The sequence below is a fragment of the Urocitellus parryii genome, chromosome 4 (genome assembly GCF_045843805.1).
Source record: "Urocitellus parryii isolate mUroPar1 chromosome 4, mUroPar1.hap1, whole genome shotgun sequence".
In the NCBI taxonomy this organism is placed as follows: domain Eukaryota; kingdom Metazoa; phylum Chordata; class Mammalia; order Rodentia; family Sciuridae; genus Urocitellus; species Urocitellus parryii.
In genome coordinates, this window is record NC_135534.1 from 191,763,949 (window position 1) to 191,781,352 (window position 17,404).

Consider the following 17,404-nt stretch of genomic DNA (forward strand, 5'->3'; position numbering starts at 1 on the left):
CTTTTGAAGGATGTTTCCTCTGGATATGGAATTCTAGGTTAAAGTGTTGTCTATCGGAGATTGAGTTTCTTCAATCAGTTTATGTTTTTATAAGAGTTTGGGGAGTTTTTAATCAGTATTTTTTCAGATATTTTTATGTAATTTTTCCTTCCTATTGAGACTTTAATTACATATAGATGCACATTTGATAATGTGTACAAATCAACTAAAGCTGTTCATTCTTTCAGTTTTGTTGAAAGAATACTTCCATTGCATATATTTTATGCTTCTGGTTGGGTATATTCTGCTGCCCTGTCTTCAAATTCACTGATCTTTTCTTCTGCAGCATCTAATCTCTGTAAGTTCCATTGGTTCTTTTTTTAAAGCTTTCAGTTTTATTTTCATTATATTTGTGTTCCCCTTTAAATTGTATTTTTTTTTCCCTATTAATGAAGATTGAACCAAGGTCCTTGCTCTTGCCAGGAAAATGCTATGCCCCTGAGCTGCAAGCCCAGCCCTCCTTAAACCTTGGAGCATATTTATAACAGCTGTTTGGGGTGCTTGTCTCCTAATGCCATCATCCCTCTCATTTCTGCGATGCAGTTGACTGGTTTTCCTCTTAGTTGCTAATCTCAGTTTCCTACCTGGAGAATACTCATTCTGTTCTGCACGTTGGAAGGTTACCTTGTGGAGTGACTGGATTTGGGTTTTTCCTTTGGAAAGTGCTGACCATGAGTGGCGAGCAGCTATTTACTGACAGATGGACTGGATACTTCAAAAGCTTGTTTTCAAGCAGGGAGGGCCCGTCTGGAATCCTTCTGATTCCAGGGTGACACTAGCTCCTTTAGCACACGGCCTTTCTGGGTCTCCGTTGAACCTGTGACCCATTCAGCACCGTTGCTGCTCTCGGGCAGGTGGGACAGCCCCGGCCTTGTGTGACCTCCTGATCTTGGCTCGGTCGCAGCCCTCTGCTGTCTGTCTTGGGCTCAGCTTTGCAGAGAGCTGCCCACATGCAGTTGAGGACTCAGCCAGAGACATCCAGGGGGCCTCTACACATTTCTGGAATTCTTTCCTTTGCACAATTCTCTTGGTTATTCTGCCCCGTGAATTCCAGCCACCTCAGAAGCCCCGGCCCTGAGAGCTGTCTCTGCAGTTCAGTGGATGGCGTGCTCCCTCTGGAAACTCCTCTGTGCCCTGCTCCAGAAGGTAGAGCTCTGGGCAGAGGTCTGGAGCAGTTCGGGGGCTCGTGTCATCTGATGAATCACAGTCCTGACCACCTGGGATCAAGGCCCGTCATCATGGGTCATGGTCGCCATTCCAGCTTTACAGAGGAACATGGCAGGAGGGTGGTCCTCACAGGCACTCCATCATGGCCCGAGTGAGGAAGGGTCCCCCTGCCGGCTCCTCGTACCTCATGCCTCCCGTCTGCTCCCTTCTCCAGATGCTGAGCCCAGGGCTCCCTCAGCCTTGAAGTCACCCTCCCCTCCCTTGTGGGGTCTCAGAGACCCTGGTCTCTTACTCTCTTAGTTATCTGATCACTTCACTCAAATCCCAGTGTTCCAAAGGAGAGGCCCAGGGCTGTGTCTTCGGGTGTCTGATGTGCGAATGGCTCCTGTGTTTCTGACACGGGAAGCCAGCCAGTTTGAGGAAGGGATTCCAGCGTTCCACGTAAGATGGAGCAGACTGTGGGTGACGTGAGTGGGGAGCCTGGGGAACTCGTCCTGACTCAGCCCTGGCCCTGTGTGGCTCTCAAGTGGTTCCCAGATCTCTCTGAGCTTCTGTGGCCCCACCGGCCTCACACCCTGCCTTCAGGGGCCAGTGAGAGGGTGACAGGTCAGATAGCTTCGTGCCCCGACTGTCCTCTCGTTGGCATGCCCTCTCTGACGCTCCCTGCTTCCGCGTTCTGAGTTCTGCTCCCCTGGCAGTCATGGGGGCTACGGTTTCTGCTGAGCACTCCCTGTGTGTCGGGGAGGACCGGGGACTCCATGTGTGGGGTAAGGGGTGGCAACGGGAGCACCCCTGCCCTCAGGAAGCTCGCAGGCTGATGGGGAAAGAAATATGGCCACACAGCGTGTCATTGTAAATGATGGTCAGTTCTTGGGGGGCTAACAGGTGGCCAGGTGAGGAGGGACCAGGGAGGACTCCCCAAGGAAGAGCTGTTTCAGGTTAGCATACGGGAGCAGCAGGCAGGGATTTGAGGGAAGAAAGTCCCAGGCAGAGGGAAGGATTGGGTGTTGGAGAAGGTGAGAGCCCTGGGCCAGCGCTGGAGAGGCCAGCAGGTCCTGGCAGCACATAGGTGAAGGTCCGCTTCATGAGATCAGGGGCTGCATGGTGTCCCTTTGGCCCCTGCCACAGAGAAAGCAGGGCTGTCCCCGGGAATCCAGGTTTTTACAGAAGAAATCCACCATGAGAGGGGCCAGTCTAGAGAGGGTCCTGGAAAATGTCCTGCAGGGCTGCAGAGAGACCGCAGAGGGACAGTAGCTTGCTCGGAGCTCCCTCTCCCTCTGCCCAGGTCCACAGCTCTCTGTCCCCATGCCCCAGTCCCTGGAATGTGTGAGGTGGCACCCCGGGTGAGGTGGGGGGGCGGCCTAACGTTCTGCAGCGGCCTCCCTGGGTGGCTGGCAGACGGTGCTCCTGTCCTGTCCCACACTGACCTGCTGCGTGGCCATGGGAAACCTCACAGCCTGTCTGGGCCTCGTTTCCTGGTTTCTAAGAAACACCAGCAGTCGCTCCTGGCAGTTGCCATCCAGGTGCCCCGTGGCTCTCTGGAGTCTCTCATGGAATCCCTGCGGGCTACCGTCCAGAGGGGCCATCCCTCTCAGCAGTGGGTGAGGCAGGGACAACTGAGGCCAGGAGAGGGTGGTACAGAGGCCAGGACCCGGAAGCCAAAAGGTGCAGAGGTAGCATTCAGAGGTGACTGGCCTCACTCCAGTCTCAGCGCGGGTCCCGTGACAGGTCCTGCCCTGGTGCCCGCACTCACACAGGGAGACGGTGGAGAACCCAGAGGTGGGCTCTGGGCAGCAGCACGGGCTGGACTGTGCAGGTTCACTCTGTGGCCTCAGGCAGGGGGCGTGCTATTGGAAGAACCGTCCTCGTACTTGCAGCTGAACTTGGGGGTCACTGAGGTCCTGGGCCTCGGCCAGAGGGAATGTGTGGAAGTATCTGTGGTTCCCAAGTCAAAGTCCAGAGAGTGGGAGCCAAGTGGCCTCGGGATTTCTTTCTGGGGCTGGTGGGACTTCCTTAAGGGGCCCTGACTGAGAACTCCCACTGTGGCCTCTGGCCTCCATGGTAGAGGTGTGCACTGAGCCCCTCTGTGCCCCAGATAGGGTACATCAGGTGCTGGTGCCCCGGTTCCTGCTGCTCACTTCCTGTGTGGCCTTGGGCAAGGCCCTGCATCCTGCCACTTTGTCCCGAGCTTTCCATCTGGTCACGGCCTTCCATCCTGGGCTCTGAAACAGTGGGCGGAGTCTCCGCCGAGACCAGGGCCAGGCACCGTCCTAGGAGCTGGGCGGAACAAGGCTTATGCCTACCCCAGAGGCAGGAAGTGAAGCCAGGTTCTCCCCACGCAGTGCTGGGGTCAGGCGTGGGAATGCCAAGCTCTGCTGGTCCTGGGGCCCCCTGGTGAGCACCCCAGCGTCCCTCTCCTTTGCCTCTTCCTCTTCCTGCCTTCAGGGGAGGGCATTGCAGAGTTTGCATGACCTCTAAGGGAGAAGACCTGCCCACTCTCACTCAGTTTCCGTGGGAGTGGGCCAGGTTTGGGGGCTGAGCCACTGGTGATGCTCCGCCCACCACTGTGGACACACCACCCGAGGGAGAAATTGCCAGAGTCAGCTCCAGTTCCCCGTGATCCTGGCTTCTGCAGAAAACTCAAGAGAGGGAGACCAGGCCCCTGGGCCGTGCGACAGGCGTTTCCCCGACAGCCTCAGGGGACTGCTGCCTTTGGCCCACCATGGTGTCAGGCACTGGGTTGAGCACTGTCCCCAAGAGCAGCAGTTCCAGGTGGGGTCCACTGGGCACTGCAGAGCCCTTTCCCTGTACCTGCCCCAGCCTCCCCTCCACCCAGCACGTCCTGCCTGTCTGCTTGCTGTCCTTACCTCTGAGCCTGCCTGCCTTCCAGGAAAAGGGGCTTAGGAGCCACCTTCTAGAAGGTGCTTGGGCCTATAGTAATGAATTCAGATGCCCCGTCCTGCAAAGACGGGGCTGGCAGGGGGACAGGTCATCTACGAGGGGGCTGGTCAGTGGCCTCCAGGTAACAGTGTGAGCTGACAGTATTCCTCCAGGAAGCCAGGGAAGGGTCTAGACTCCGGGACTTTCTTGGGCCCAGGGAGTGAGAGCCTTGCTCTCAGTAGACGAGGGTCAGCTGGGCAGAGCTGTCCCAGCTCTGGCACATGGATGCCTGTGGCCTGAGAGGCCACCTGCTCTGCTGGCCCAAGGGCCCCCGGGGACTGAGAGCGTGCCCCTCTCAGGTGCCGCCCCTGGGTGGGAGCCGCCGGACGATCCAGACACGGGCTCTGAGTGTTCACATCCAGAGGTCACCCCGTCTCCACGCTTCGTGGCAGCGAAGACCCAGACGAACCAGTCGGGGAAAAAAGCGCCGGCCTCCGTGGTCCGCTGTGCCACCCTCTTGCACCGCACCCCTCCAGCAGCCCAAACCCAGACGTTCCGCACTCCAAATTCGGGATCTCCAGCAAGCAAGGCGACCGCAGGTACCAGTGGCCACATCACCCCACACTTCCTCCACCCCCAACCTGCCACAGCCGTGTCTGGGGCCATTGTTCCCCTGCAAGAGCAAGAACAGAGGTCCCTTCATGCTCTGGGACAAACGTGGGGCCCAGCTCTGCCGCGGGCCGGCTCTGTGACCATGGCAAGCCACCTAACCTCTCTGAGCCAGGTCCCTTGTCCTAAGAAAGAAGGTTGTACAAGACGATTTGCAAACTTTTAAAGTCAGAGTATTTTCTCCCAAATCAAGGCCAAGGGGCCTGTTGTCTTTGGCCTGTGTCAGCTTCTACAACTTATTAGTGGCCAGCATTTGAACATGAGGAGAATTTTGATTTCTAACTGACACTGAGAAGTCAGGCCTGGCCCCTGGGCCCACGTTCCTGCAGGGTAGCAATTGACTGTCTCCTTTGCCCGGGAACACGTGTGCTCCAGCTCGCCATCCCGCCCTCTGCCTCCCACCCCCACCCCCCGCGGCCCCGTAGCAGGGGTCATTTCTCATCGTGTCCCCTCTGTTGTCTGTGTTCATCCCGCCCCGTTCATGTCTGTCACCTGCCTGGACCCTGTTGGCATGAGTTTGCACTCTCTGCTTCTCGTACAACTCAGTCTAAGAATGTCCTTTCCCTGTGGAGCTGCTGTCCATGAAGCAGGCGGCTGATGAGAGCTTCGTACTCCTGGCCGCCCCGTAGCTGGCACTCCCCATGAAACCCTGGCGTGAGACAGAGGCCAGGCAGGACACTGGGGGACGCCAGCTCCAGCCTTTTCCTGGTCAATGCAAGAAGGCGTTCTGGCTCCAGAAGGGTGACTAGGCAGCAGACAGTCCCCAGGGTCATTCCATCTAGAAAACAAACAAGACCTGCCGGGAACGCTTGGATTCGTACCTGCAGAGAACAAGCCTCGGCTGCCTGCCTGGCTTGGTGGGAGTTGGGGTGGAGTGGCCATGTGGGGTTCCGGGGACTTCTGGCCCTTCAGTTCCCTTGAGGCCAGAGCCAGCCCCTAAACATGCAGGTGATCTGAGTGAGCGCTCAGATGAGTGAGCCGCTGGGTTTGTGTGACCGATGACCCCGCTGGGTGAGAGCCGTGCTGATGACCCCGCTGGGTGAGAGCTGTGCCCGCCTCTGCTCAGGTTCTGGAGGCTGCTCTGGGCAGAGTGTGGTGGTTGATGTTTACAGTGCTTAGATCTCCCGAAAGGAGAGGAGTCAGTCAGCCTCGAAGGCCGTGGGTTTTGGGGGACGGTTGTGTTTTTGCTATAGTAGTTACAAATTGAACCAGCCAGGTCATGGTGGTATCATTGGCGGTAGACGTGGACGCACCTGGATAATGGGATCTTGGCTTTCAAATCCCCATCTGACACTAGAGCTTTGTGGCTGGGAGTTTGCACCCAAGTTCTGCAGAGCACTGCCCACAGGGGCTGATGTGGCATGTGGCAGCTGTTGAACCTCCATGTTTTGAAGCAAGTGTCCAGCAAGCCGGGGGCATGCCTGGACTGCCCCTGTGACTTAGAAGAGTCTTGATGGGATCACTCCTGGGTTTCCCAGCTGGGCAGGCCAGAGGACACCAGGTTGGGAGCAGGAACTGGCAGGGCCTGTGAGGTGGTGCCAGCTGGACGTGGTCACCGCCCTCATCCTCCTGGAGTGTGGAGCTCTTGTGTGTGAGAGAACACGTCTGTGCCTGGGACTTGACTTGGAGCCTCACACACTGGCTTTCCGACAGAGGCACATGAAGCAGTGCAAATTTTGCACAATTGGTTGAGCAGTAGGGATCTCCCAAGAGTTGGCAACATCCGTTGTGTTGAGTTCCAAACAGATGTTGGTCAGAACAAAACTCCCACAGAGGTGGGCACCTGTCCCCTTGCGGACACAAGGGTTAAGGTGGAGAAGACGATTACTTCCTCACTCCAGAGCTTCATAAATGGAGGCGTGGACTCCCCTGGTGACATCTCACTGCTGTCTTAGAGGGTTGAGAATGCACCCTGGGCCTGAAATCGACAGCCTCTCTCTCTCTCTGCTGTGTTTCTCAGCCTCTCAGAGCTATGGGGGGATTAAGGGAGACCACAGCTGTGGAGTGTCTGCCCAGGGCCTGCACAGAGTAGGTGCTCGGTTAGGAGGGCCTCCTTACAGACAGTTGGCAGGTGCTGTCTGAGATGCTTGGCCCGGGCAGTCTGCAGACACCTCTGAAAGGAGCCTTGTCCCCAGGACGGAGCCTCCTTGTCAGGTGGGAGGGTGGGGAGAGCTGTGCCAGGCCGTGGAGCCACTCTGGCTTCCTTTCCCACCCATTGTCCCCATGGTCATTGGCACTCTGGCACTCACAGCTGAGCACTTGCCCTTCTGGGGTAGGATGGACAGGATAAGACTGGCATTTCCCAAAATGGGTTCTTAGGTCCCCACTTTGGAGGGCTACTACAGAATCTAGTATGTTTAAAATGGGGTTCTGTGGGCCCCTGATGTTCCGTAGGAGCTGAGTTAAGTAAAGGCGAACAGTCTCCTTCTGGGAGGACTTCAAGCCTTGGCTGTCCTCTTGCAAGTTCTTTCTCCTAACGAAGGGGACAGGGTCGACTCACATCCCAGTGGACATGTGCCCTGAGGCCTTCAGCTCTTGGAGTAGCGGTGTCCCTGTGGTGCCAAGAATGTTTTGGAAAGCAGGTTCTCTTCCACCGCAGATTCTCTGTTTCGGTGGGGCGGGGCTGGCCCTGTGGTGTTCCACCTGCCTGCACCCTGTTTCTGCATCGTGGGGTTTTGAAAGAGAACCAGAGAGAAGGCCGGCCACTCAGCAAGCTGCAGGCAACGGGCAGAGATGCCAGAAATCACTCAAAGGTGGCCGGGCCCTTGTCCCCGCCCCTGAGTGAACTGACCCCTCGCTTTCCGTGCCTGCCATGCCCCCTGACCCAGGATGCTCTGCCTGCCGCTGGTGACCGCCAGCTTGGGAAACTGGAGTCGGCTGCTTGACCTCCTGCTGATTCAAAGCTGCCCCCAGGAAACAGGCCGCTGTCCTCCCTGCTCCTTCGTGGGGCCGTGGAGTGGGGTCTGCAGAGGGAGTGGCTGTTGGCAGGTTCAAACGAATTGGTGTCACACACGTGGAACCAAAGATGGGAGACCCAGGCCCATGTGCCATCTGCTCACTGGCTGGATTTCATCTGTGTCCCTGGGCAGCTCACCCCCCATGGTGCCTAGACTTCTTAGGCATGGCCAGGAGGGTCTCCTGGGGCCCCACTGTGCTGTTCCCCCAGCAGAGAGCCCTGGGCATTCACCAAGCCCCAGGGCCTCCTCCTGCCCTCCCTGGAGACCTCGTGCTGACTGTCCCCATGGTTTTCTGTCCTGTCCCTCTCCCAGCAGAAAGCGCCTTTAGTCGGAGAGTAGAAAGCAAAGCACAAAACCACTTTGAAGAGACCAACAGCAGTTCACAGAACTCCAGCGGTGAGTGTGCCCGTGACACCGGTGCTGGCTGGCACCACAGCCACCTCCATCCAGCAACAGGCCCTGGTGGGCTGAGTCTTCCTGGTGCATGATGGGTCGGAGCGGGGGAGGCTGGGGCTGGGAGGGGAGGGACAGCAGGGCCAGGCAGAAGCAGGAGGGGCCTTCTCTTCCAGGGCCACCCTTCTGTGGCTCTTCCTTGTCTGCTCCCCCCGGAGAGAGGAACTCCCCTTCTCAAAACTTGTCCGCCAGCCCAGATGGGTGGCCTCAGAGCCATTGCTGCTTTTAACACTAATGTTGCAGCCGGTTTCTTCCTAGGAGAGGCAAAGGGGGTATAGTAGAGAAGGCTCTGAAAGCCAGAGGTCCCAGATTTCACCCCCACTTTGGACCTGGCACTGTCCTAAGGAGGATTCCCTTCCAGCCCCTTCAGCACAGGCGCTTTGCCGTTTCCTGGTGGTGTCTGGCGCCCCCTGTTGACTGCCTCGGGCAGGACCCTGGCAGAGCACCCCAGCCTCCAGAATGGCCGCTGTGGGGTCAGCCTGGCAGGCCACAGGTGGTCACAAGCAGCCTCTGTCCAAGAAAGGCACAGCAGGGACAGCCAGGGCTTAAGGGAACAGGCATCCCGCCACTGTGCTTCCCTAGGCTGAGGCACCTGTGGGGACAGGACTCTCTGCGGTAGCTGGGGACACAGATGGTGATGCAGCCCCGGCCCAGGAGCGAGCCAGCTCCACTGCCTGGCCACTAGCGGCTTCAGCCAGTGCCTCCGTTTCTCCCCGCTGTGGTGACCTGACGGAGCCGCAGTGAGTGCCCCGGCCAGTGACGCACTGAGGCACGTGGAGCTTTTCCTGGTGGCTGGGTTTTTTTGTTTGCTTTGTTTTTTTAGTAAACCAGTGAAGCTTGAGTGCCTAGGGACGGGGCTGGGGCTTTAGATGACGTCACGCACACCACCTCTCCAGGGCAGTCTGTGAGTGGAGGGGTGACTCGCCAGGCAGGACTAAGTAGCAGCATGGGACTGGAACAGAGGTCTCCCGATGTGCCCTGGGCTCCCGCCACGCCACCCTGCACCCCCTGTGCCTCTCGTGCCCTGGAGCTGACTCTACTGTCTGGAATGATGCCGTCATGGGCTGCTGCCACCGGCAGCCACCATTTATTGAGCGCTTACTATGTGCCTAGCGTGTGTTTGGAGCGTGATGTGCCTCCCCCGTTTCCATCCTTACCACATCCCCGTGGGAGGCAGTGAGGAGACTGAGCTCAGGAGAGTTGATCCTAACCTCACGGCCCACAGACTGTTGCTACTCCCCCATCCCGCCGACCGACCCCGGGAGCACCTTCCCGCACTGCCCCAGGTGGACGGCCACGTGGATGTTCTCTTGTTAGGACTCCTGTGTCCTCACAAAATCCTAGGGGGGTGACCCTGCCTGATCTCACCCTGCCCAGAGGCCCCAGCACCCACGGGAAGCCTGCACTCTCTGAAATGTGTGACCCGCTCCATGCCGCCACCACCCCATGCTTCCCCCCAGATTGTGCACCTGGCTGACGGGTGCTCCCCACTCCTGGGAGCCCCATGCGGCTCACAGGTTAGAAAGAGAAGTCATGGTGGTCACAGAACCGCGGACTGGGAGAGACTCAGCTAAACGGTTTCTCTTTTTGCAGAAACTGCAAGTCCCCTGATTCCCAATCCTTCCCCTCTCCTGCAGAGTAAGTGACCATCCTGTTGGGGGGCTGGAGAGGGCAAGGCAGGGCAGGACTAGGCTGGCCTCTTGCACCCCTGACCTGGGCTTTGGAGACCGGCTTAGGCCACCCTCCTGGGCAGGCGCAGCAGCAGGTGGGAGGCCCCAGGGCCAATGGACAAGTTTGGACAGGGCAGGGCGGAGCCCTGGCCCCAGGCAGCCTGCCTCTGCCCCTCAACCCTGCCAGGCGTCCCCTCCTGGCCATCAGTGCAGCCTCTGGACACCTCCTTGGAGCTGGCCAGCCACCTCCTCTCTCTGCCTCACTCTTCCACTGTTCTTTTCCCACTTCCTTCCTCTCCTCCTCCCTCTTAGTGCCCTGCACTGCCTGGAGTGCTGGGGACAGAGCTGGCAGTTCAGGCCCAGGCGCCCTGGCTCCCTTCTGCTGCCTCCTCCTGTCCTCACCCCACAACCCGGCCTCCTGCTTCCTCACTGAGCATGTGTCAGCTGCTGTTTTTTTGTTGGTTCATACATTCATTCATTCACTCATTCATTCATTCACTTGATGAATGTGACTTCTGTTGTCCCCAGGTAGAGGGCTGGGCTGTGGCACCAGTCACTGTTCTCAGAGAACTCTTGTTCCCTGGATGGGGTCCTCCCCAAGACCCTCCCAAGTGCCCAGAACAGTGCCTGGCATGCAGTAAGCGCTCAATAAATAGCACTCCACCAGATCCCGTGATCTCCAGCTGCATGTCTTCCTCTCTCCGTTGCTCCCTGTGTCCCCGGCCTAGTGCAGGGGAGCAGACAGGCTGGGCCCGGAGCCCTGAGCACCAAGACCCAGCGTACGTTTGGGTCCCCACAGAAGGTGCCCGGGTGTGTGCTGCCCCTCACGCTGCCCCGTCTCCCCCCAGAGCCCTACACCTGCGGAGCCTGCGGGATCCAGTTCCAGTTCTACAACAACCTGCTGGAGCACATGCAGTCCCACGCAGGTAAGGGCCCCCGCCAACACCGGCTGCTCTCCTGCCCCCTCCTCAATTCCTCAAACGGAAGAGAGAACTGAGGTCCCTGGGAGAGCCGCCCTTTCCTGGACGTCGTAGGACGTGAAACCCACCCTCAGAGAGCCCTAATCAGTCAGCTGTTTATGACACAGGGTGGTCTGCGCCCTGGGGTCCACACAGGCCCTGTGGGAGCACCGTTGGGGTCGAGGGGGTCAAAGAAGGCTTCCTGGTTGGGGCCCTGTGCTGAGCCCGAAGGCTGAGGAAAAGGTGGGAGTTGAGTGTGGCTTGAGGTCAGCCGAGCAGAGGCCGAGGTGGCTGTGAGGAGCCGCCCGCCCAGGCTGGGCTTCAGCCAGTCTAGGACGGTCCCATGCACTGTGACACGGGGTCCCGTAAAACAGTTGCACTCAGAGCCAGACATGGTGGTGCTTGCCTGTAATCCCAGCTGTTCAAGAGACTGAGGCAGGAGGATGGCAAGTTTGAGGCCAGCCTGGACAATTTAGCAAGACTATGTCTTGAAATTACAAAAAAAAAAAAAAAAAAAAAATTAAAGGGCTAGGAATGTAGGTCTGTGATCGTGCATGCGAGGTTCAATCCTGGGTACAGAGGAAAAGCAGATGTGGGAGTCACTAGGAGGGCTGCTCCATGCAGACTCCTAGACCACCCCCTGAACCAGGACCAGAGTGAACCTCTAAAGCGAGTTCAGAGCCACCGCCCCGAGACAGCCTGGCTGGCAACGTGGCAAGAGGAAGCACATCCCAGAGGGGGCAGCTGGCTGTGGGTCTCTCTGTGCCTCAGGAATCCTTCAGGGGCATTAGAAGGCATGTGTGGAAAGCACCCTGCACACGGGGTGGCTTGGTTGATTGGCAGCCGCTGTTGATTCTCCTGTCATTGTCGTGGCTATCATTTGTACCCCTCGAAGGTTATAGATCTTTCACATAATCCTCCATGCCGGGCTCAGCCAGCGCAGAACACGGCAGGACAGGGCTCTTAGGGCAGCCGCTGCTCTGCCGTGAGCTCCACTGGTCTTCGTCCCACACATATTTATTGGGGATCTGCCATATATCAGGCACGGGTCCGCACGATCTTTGGGCTGGGCCATTAATTATTTCTGATGAGCTCTTTCAAATCAGGTCAGACCTCTTGAGTGGCAGCCAGGACACTTGAGTTCCAGTTCTGCTGCAAGGATGTGCCCTGATGCTGTGTGACCTCAGGCAGGAAACTCTGTCCCCATCCCTAAAATGAGGGTACACAGACCCCAGGTCCCCAGCTGTCAGCTCACACCACCTTCCTGGGTCCCCGGGCCTCCCTCCTGACTTTGCCCTCCGCATCCCTCTCCTGGCTCGGACACCTCAAGGCACTTAGACTTGCCCCAGGGGAACCAGCATCCCTGAGCTAGTGACGGTTGGCAGTCTGTGGGGACCACCTGAACCTGAACGTGCCTGGACCCGAGGCCTACCGCCCTGTACCACCCTGCCTTGGCCACCCTCCACCTCCAAACCCTGGATGCTCCACCCACCCCCTCCCAGCTTCTGGACCTGCTTCTGGAAGCTGAGCCCTAATTAGGGAAGAGTCTCTGCCAGAGCTTCCCCACCTCTCAGCAGTGGGAGGACAGGAGGCCATTAGAATGCAAATCGGGGCTGAGCCCGGCGGTGGCCCCGCCTCTCCCGGCATCTCGGCTGGTTTCCGAGGAGTTTCCAGTTGCTTTGTTCTGGTCCGGCGCTGCCAGAGAATGGCTGGCCAGCGAGCCAGGCAGAGCCCTGCTGAATCCCAGCCAGCTGAGTCGGGATTAAAGGATTGGCTCCGGGGAGGGCAATTAAGCGTCATGAGCTGCGCAGTTCACAGCGCCACTGATAAAGAGGATCAGCCTCGAGTAACACCAATCTCATTAAGAGGCTGCTGAATGGCACGGGCTAATTCTCGCTAATAAACTTCCTTTCCCGACTGTAGGAAGCCGGTCCACCCTGGCGACAGCTCAGAGTGTGTACTGGCAGTAATGATACTGGCGACAGCGGGCATTCAGCGCTCGCTCGCTGGGTGTCTGTGTGGCACTCGGTGCTTTCTGTAGGGCTTTTGTCAGCTGGTTGACGTTGTCGGTCCATTGACACAGGCGAAGAAGGAGGCTCAGGGAACATGATCGCTGGCCCCCAGTCGCACAGCCCCTAAGTCGGCTTGACATCACTGGAGCTTCTGCTTGATGCCGGCCTTTATGCTCAGGGTTCTGTGCACGTTCACCTCTCAGAAGATCCCAAGTCACAGAGAGGAGACCCACACACGGAGTGGTCTATATCTTGCTCGAGGTGGTGAGATCACTGTGGTGACTAGACCAGGCTCCCTACCTGAACATGAACTCCAGAGCCCAAGTGCCCAGCCTCCTCACCTGCAGCCACCAGCACACCCTGGGGAGTTGGGTGGTCACAGGCCTCCCTGCCAGCCCCTTATTGAAGTCCACTCAGGAAGACCGTGGCTGAGGGGGCCCGCGGCCTGGCCAGCAATGATGAAGTTGGTAGCTGGCTTCCGTGGGACTTGGGAGGTGGCTGCACCGGCCGGGTCTGTGATCCCCCTGAGCCGCTTCACCTCTCGGGGCTTGGTTTTCCCGTCTGTGGCGTGGGTTTATCCGTGCCCTCCTCAGGGCTGCGTCAGGTGGCAGAAATGGCCTGTGCTCGGAGCTCCACGTCCCAAGCCCAGCAGCAGCTGGGGCCTGTTTTCCCGTCACCGTCAGAAGCGTAGGTTGCCTGTCTTTCTCATTGAAATGCTTGGGACCAGAAGTGTTTCAGATTTGGGATATTTTGAAATTTGGAATACTTGCATGTCCATGATGAAGTTATCACAAGTTCTTTATCCATTCACCATGAGTGGAAGCATGAGGGTCACTTTTGCTTTATGTATACCTTAGACTCGCAGGCTGAAGGTGACTATCCTATGTTAACACACCTGCGTTCGGCCTGCGACCCATCACCTGGGGTCGGGTGTGGAATTTCCCACTTGGGACGTCATGCTCAGAACTTTTCAGGTTTTGGAGTGTTTTGGATTTTCAGAGTGGGCGTGTTCTGCCTGTTCTGCTTGGTCCTCCTGCAGTGTTCTCTCTGAACACAACCACTATTCCCTCTTCACGGAAACGCATGGGGCAGGGCCACGTCCAGGTAGCTGCGTGGAGTGAATCTCATTTTCAGAACAAGCTATAAATCACGCCCTTTCAGAGCTTGGAACCAGACCTAATTTATATCAGAAGGGGTGTCTGAGGGATCTGGAGGAAAACATTTTCAAAACATCGACCAGTACTAGATACTGTTGTCAGTTCTACGTCCTGTGTAAAGGCAGAGAGAACCAGTCCTGCAGGGTACCCAGCCCCGGCCTTTTGCATGGAGGAGGGGAAACTGAGGCCCAGAGGGTTGAAATGAGAAGTGTTGAGTAGCAGAGTTGGGTTCACATCCGGGGCTTTCCAATCCTGGTGCTCCAGGGGAGAAAGTTAACCAGGCAGGCTGCTGGTTCCCATGGGGACACTCATTTCCCCTTTGTAAACGGAAGCTCTGTCCATCAAAAGCAATGCATTCCCTCTACCAGGAAAATGCATGGTATTTAGAAAATGAAGAATCAACCATAGTCGCTCTATTTAAAGCTAACCACTATTACCAACTTAATGGGTTTCTTTACACTATTTTAAATTAAAATCAGATTTCCTGAGGCAATTTACATAAATGAAATTGACCGCTGTTTTTTTAAGAGTACGATTCAGTAGGTTTTGACAACTGTGTACACTGTTCAGCCACCATCACCATCAAAATATATGACAATACTATCAACCCAGAAAGTTCCCTGGTTCCCCCCACCCTGACAATGGAACCCAGAACTAACTACGCTTTCACTATTGTTCGTCCTTTCCTGGCATTTTACATAGGGAGGTTTCCTGCTCCGTGACAGTAATCGCTTTGAATTGCTGAATAGTATTCCATGGTTTCCATGTGTCACAAGTTCTTTATCCATTCACCATTGATGGACATGTAGGTCTCCAGTTTGGGGCTATTGCAGATAAAGCTGCTATGAGCTTGTGCGGTGCAGGAGTCCTTGTAGGTGTCTGTTGTAACTCTCAAGTGCCTACTGAGGAGTGGAGACCTGGGTCCTGTGCTAACTGTGTTTAGCCGTTTGAGGACTCTCCAAATAGCTTCCTGCAGTGGCTGCAGCATGTTTCCATTCCTGCCAACAGTGAGTGAGGGTCTTGTTCCTCAACTCTCAGAACACTTTTCTTCGTTACCTTGGATTTTGACTAGAGCCATCCTAATGCAAGGGAAAGGGGTATTTCATTGTGGGTTTGATTTGCATTTCACTGGTGGCTAATGGCCTTGAGCATCTTTTTGTTTGTTTATGGGCTTTTGGGCCATTTGTAGGTCTTATGTGGAAGAGATATCTACTCAGATCTTTTGTCAATTTTTCAATGTTTTTCATTTTGTTATTTAGTTGTGCAAGTTCTTTGAACATTTAGAGCACCCCTACAGATAGGTCTATTTTATAGGTTGCCCTTTTGCTTTCTTGATGCTGTCCTTTGAAATACAAATTTTTTTTAGTTTGTTGAAGTTTATTTACCTGTTTTTTCTCATCATCTGTGCTTTTGTTATACCTAACAAACCATTGCCTAACCCCAGATCACAAAGGCTCGACTCCTGTGCTGTCTCCTGGACTCCGTGTTGAGTTGATTTTTGCATATGGTGTGAGGAAGGGATAAAACTACTTTTTTTTTTATTTTGAAATGGAGTCTTACTATATTATCCAGGTTGGCCTCAAATTCATGGCCTCTGTGCCTCCCAAGTTGCTCAGGACCACAGGTGTGCATGACCAGCTAGCTCTTAAAGTGTAAGCTTCTAACACTGATTTTGAGCCTAACTTCTTTTTCAGTATTGAATGCTACCGATAAACCCTGTTTATAGACAAATCACGCACATTTTGAAATGTTTGTTATTTTCATTAAGTTCAAAACATTTTCCTAATCTCATTTGTTTTTTTGTGACCCATGAGTTATTTAAATGGATGATGTTTAATATTCCAATAGTTGTAATTTTTCTAAATTTTTTTTATTATTGGCTTCTAATTTGTTATACTAAAGCCAGAAACCAAACTTGATATGATTTTGTATTTTTGCCCCACTCCCTTTTCTGGGAATCTGGTTACATGTACATCAGGTTGTTTGACGTTGTCCACTCGATTAATGTTTAGGGCTTCCAGTTACTAAGAGAAGAGCTGACTCTCTGGTTATGATTGTGCATTTGTCTGGTTTTTCGTTTCTCTGGATTTTTGCTTTATGAGTTTGAAAGCTCTTTATATTTAATGAGGTTTCTTAGAGATAATGTATTGTCAAGCCTTGTTTTTTTAAAGAACCCCTTGAGTTTTCTTTGGGATTTTGAGACATTCGCACTTAGTGTCATTTCAGTCCTGTTGGGTACAGATCTGCCGTCCTTCTCCTGATTCACTGTTCATCTGGTTTGTTCTCTGTTCCTTTTTTCTCTAATTTTCCTCCCTTATTTTGGGCTGAGAATTTTTTGATTCCATTTTTTATCTGCACAATTGACTTATTAACTATAATCTCTGCTTTTATGGTTTTATTTGGGCTTAAACTATCTATGCTGAATTGCCGACAGTCTGCTCTCTGTGTTGCTAGAACCTTCCAGGAGTACCTTCTGTTTCCGCATCCTGTCCTGCCTGGTTCCACAGTGTGCCCTTACCTGTGATCTCCTCAGTTCGTGGTCACGGTTTTCCAGTGGGCAGTCAGTCCCCTCTGAAGGTCTTTACAATGCGGGAGAGGTTTTGTACTTACCCACAGGCGCAGTGCCCAGCCATCCTTCGGATTCTTAGTGTCCCTCTCTTTCTTAGCTCAGATGAACTTCCTGTATTTCTTCTAATGAAGTCTGGTTTTTGTCTCTGCTTTAAAAGTCTATTATTTCACTTTAACTTGTTCCTCATTTGTCCTTCACTCGCTGGACCCAGGATGCACGGTGGCCCTTTTCTTGTAGCACGTCCTTCTCTTGCCTTGGGCTGTGCAGTTCTTGGGGACAAGTCTGCCGCCGTTCTGCTTGTGCTCATCTGTACGTGATTCCCACCCCCTGTAGCTGCTTTCAAGATCTTTTTTCTCTTCATTGATTTTCAACAACTTGATCATGATGGGATGATGTGCGTTCGTTGTTTTTTTTTTTTTTTTTTTTAATGTTTATTCCTCATTGGACATTATCGAGCTTTTTGAATCAAAATTTGTTGTCTTCACCTATTTTGGAAGAATTTTGTCTTGAGAGTTTGGGGCCTCTCCAGTCCCTTTTCCTGGGACCCCGTTTCTATGTGTGCGTATTGAACGGCCTGATTCTGCTCTGGCTCCGTTCGTTTCTGCCAGCCCTTGTCCTCTGGTGTTGAGGATGAACCTGCTTTTGTCTTCACGGTCATGATCTCTTCTCTGATGGCGTCTGATCTCCTTTCACCTCATGTGCCGTCATTTTCACATGAGCATTTTCCCATTTTCCACTCCCTCCTCGTGTTTGTGTTTCCCCTTGTGCCTCTGAGCACATGCACATGGACGGCTGCTGTCTCTGAGGACTTTGCTGGCTGCTCCGTCGACTCTGGTCTGCTTCTGTTGCCAGGTTTTTCTCCTAGTTAGTTG

The 17,404-nt window shown here is 54.7% G+C and overlaps 1 protein-coding gene across 1 annotated transcript in view; it reads left to right on the forward strand.

The window, feature by feature from the left end:
- Znf618 (zinc finger protein 618) overlaps positions 1-17,404 on the forward strand; it is a 149,448-nt gene that overhangs the window by 128,763 nt on the left and 3,281 nt on the right. The window contains exons 10-12 of the mRNA XM_026393322.2: positions 4,446-4,685; positions 8,025-8,108; positions 10,684-10,761. Coding sequence (XP_026249107.1) covers positions 4,446-4,685; positions 8,025-8,108; positions 10,684-10,761 — 402 coding nt within the window. The remainder of the gene's footprint in view (positions 1-4,445; positions 4,686-8,024; positions 8,109-10,683; positions 10,762-17,404) is intronic.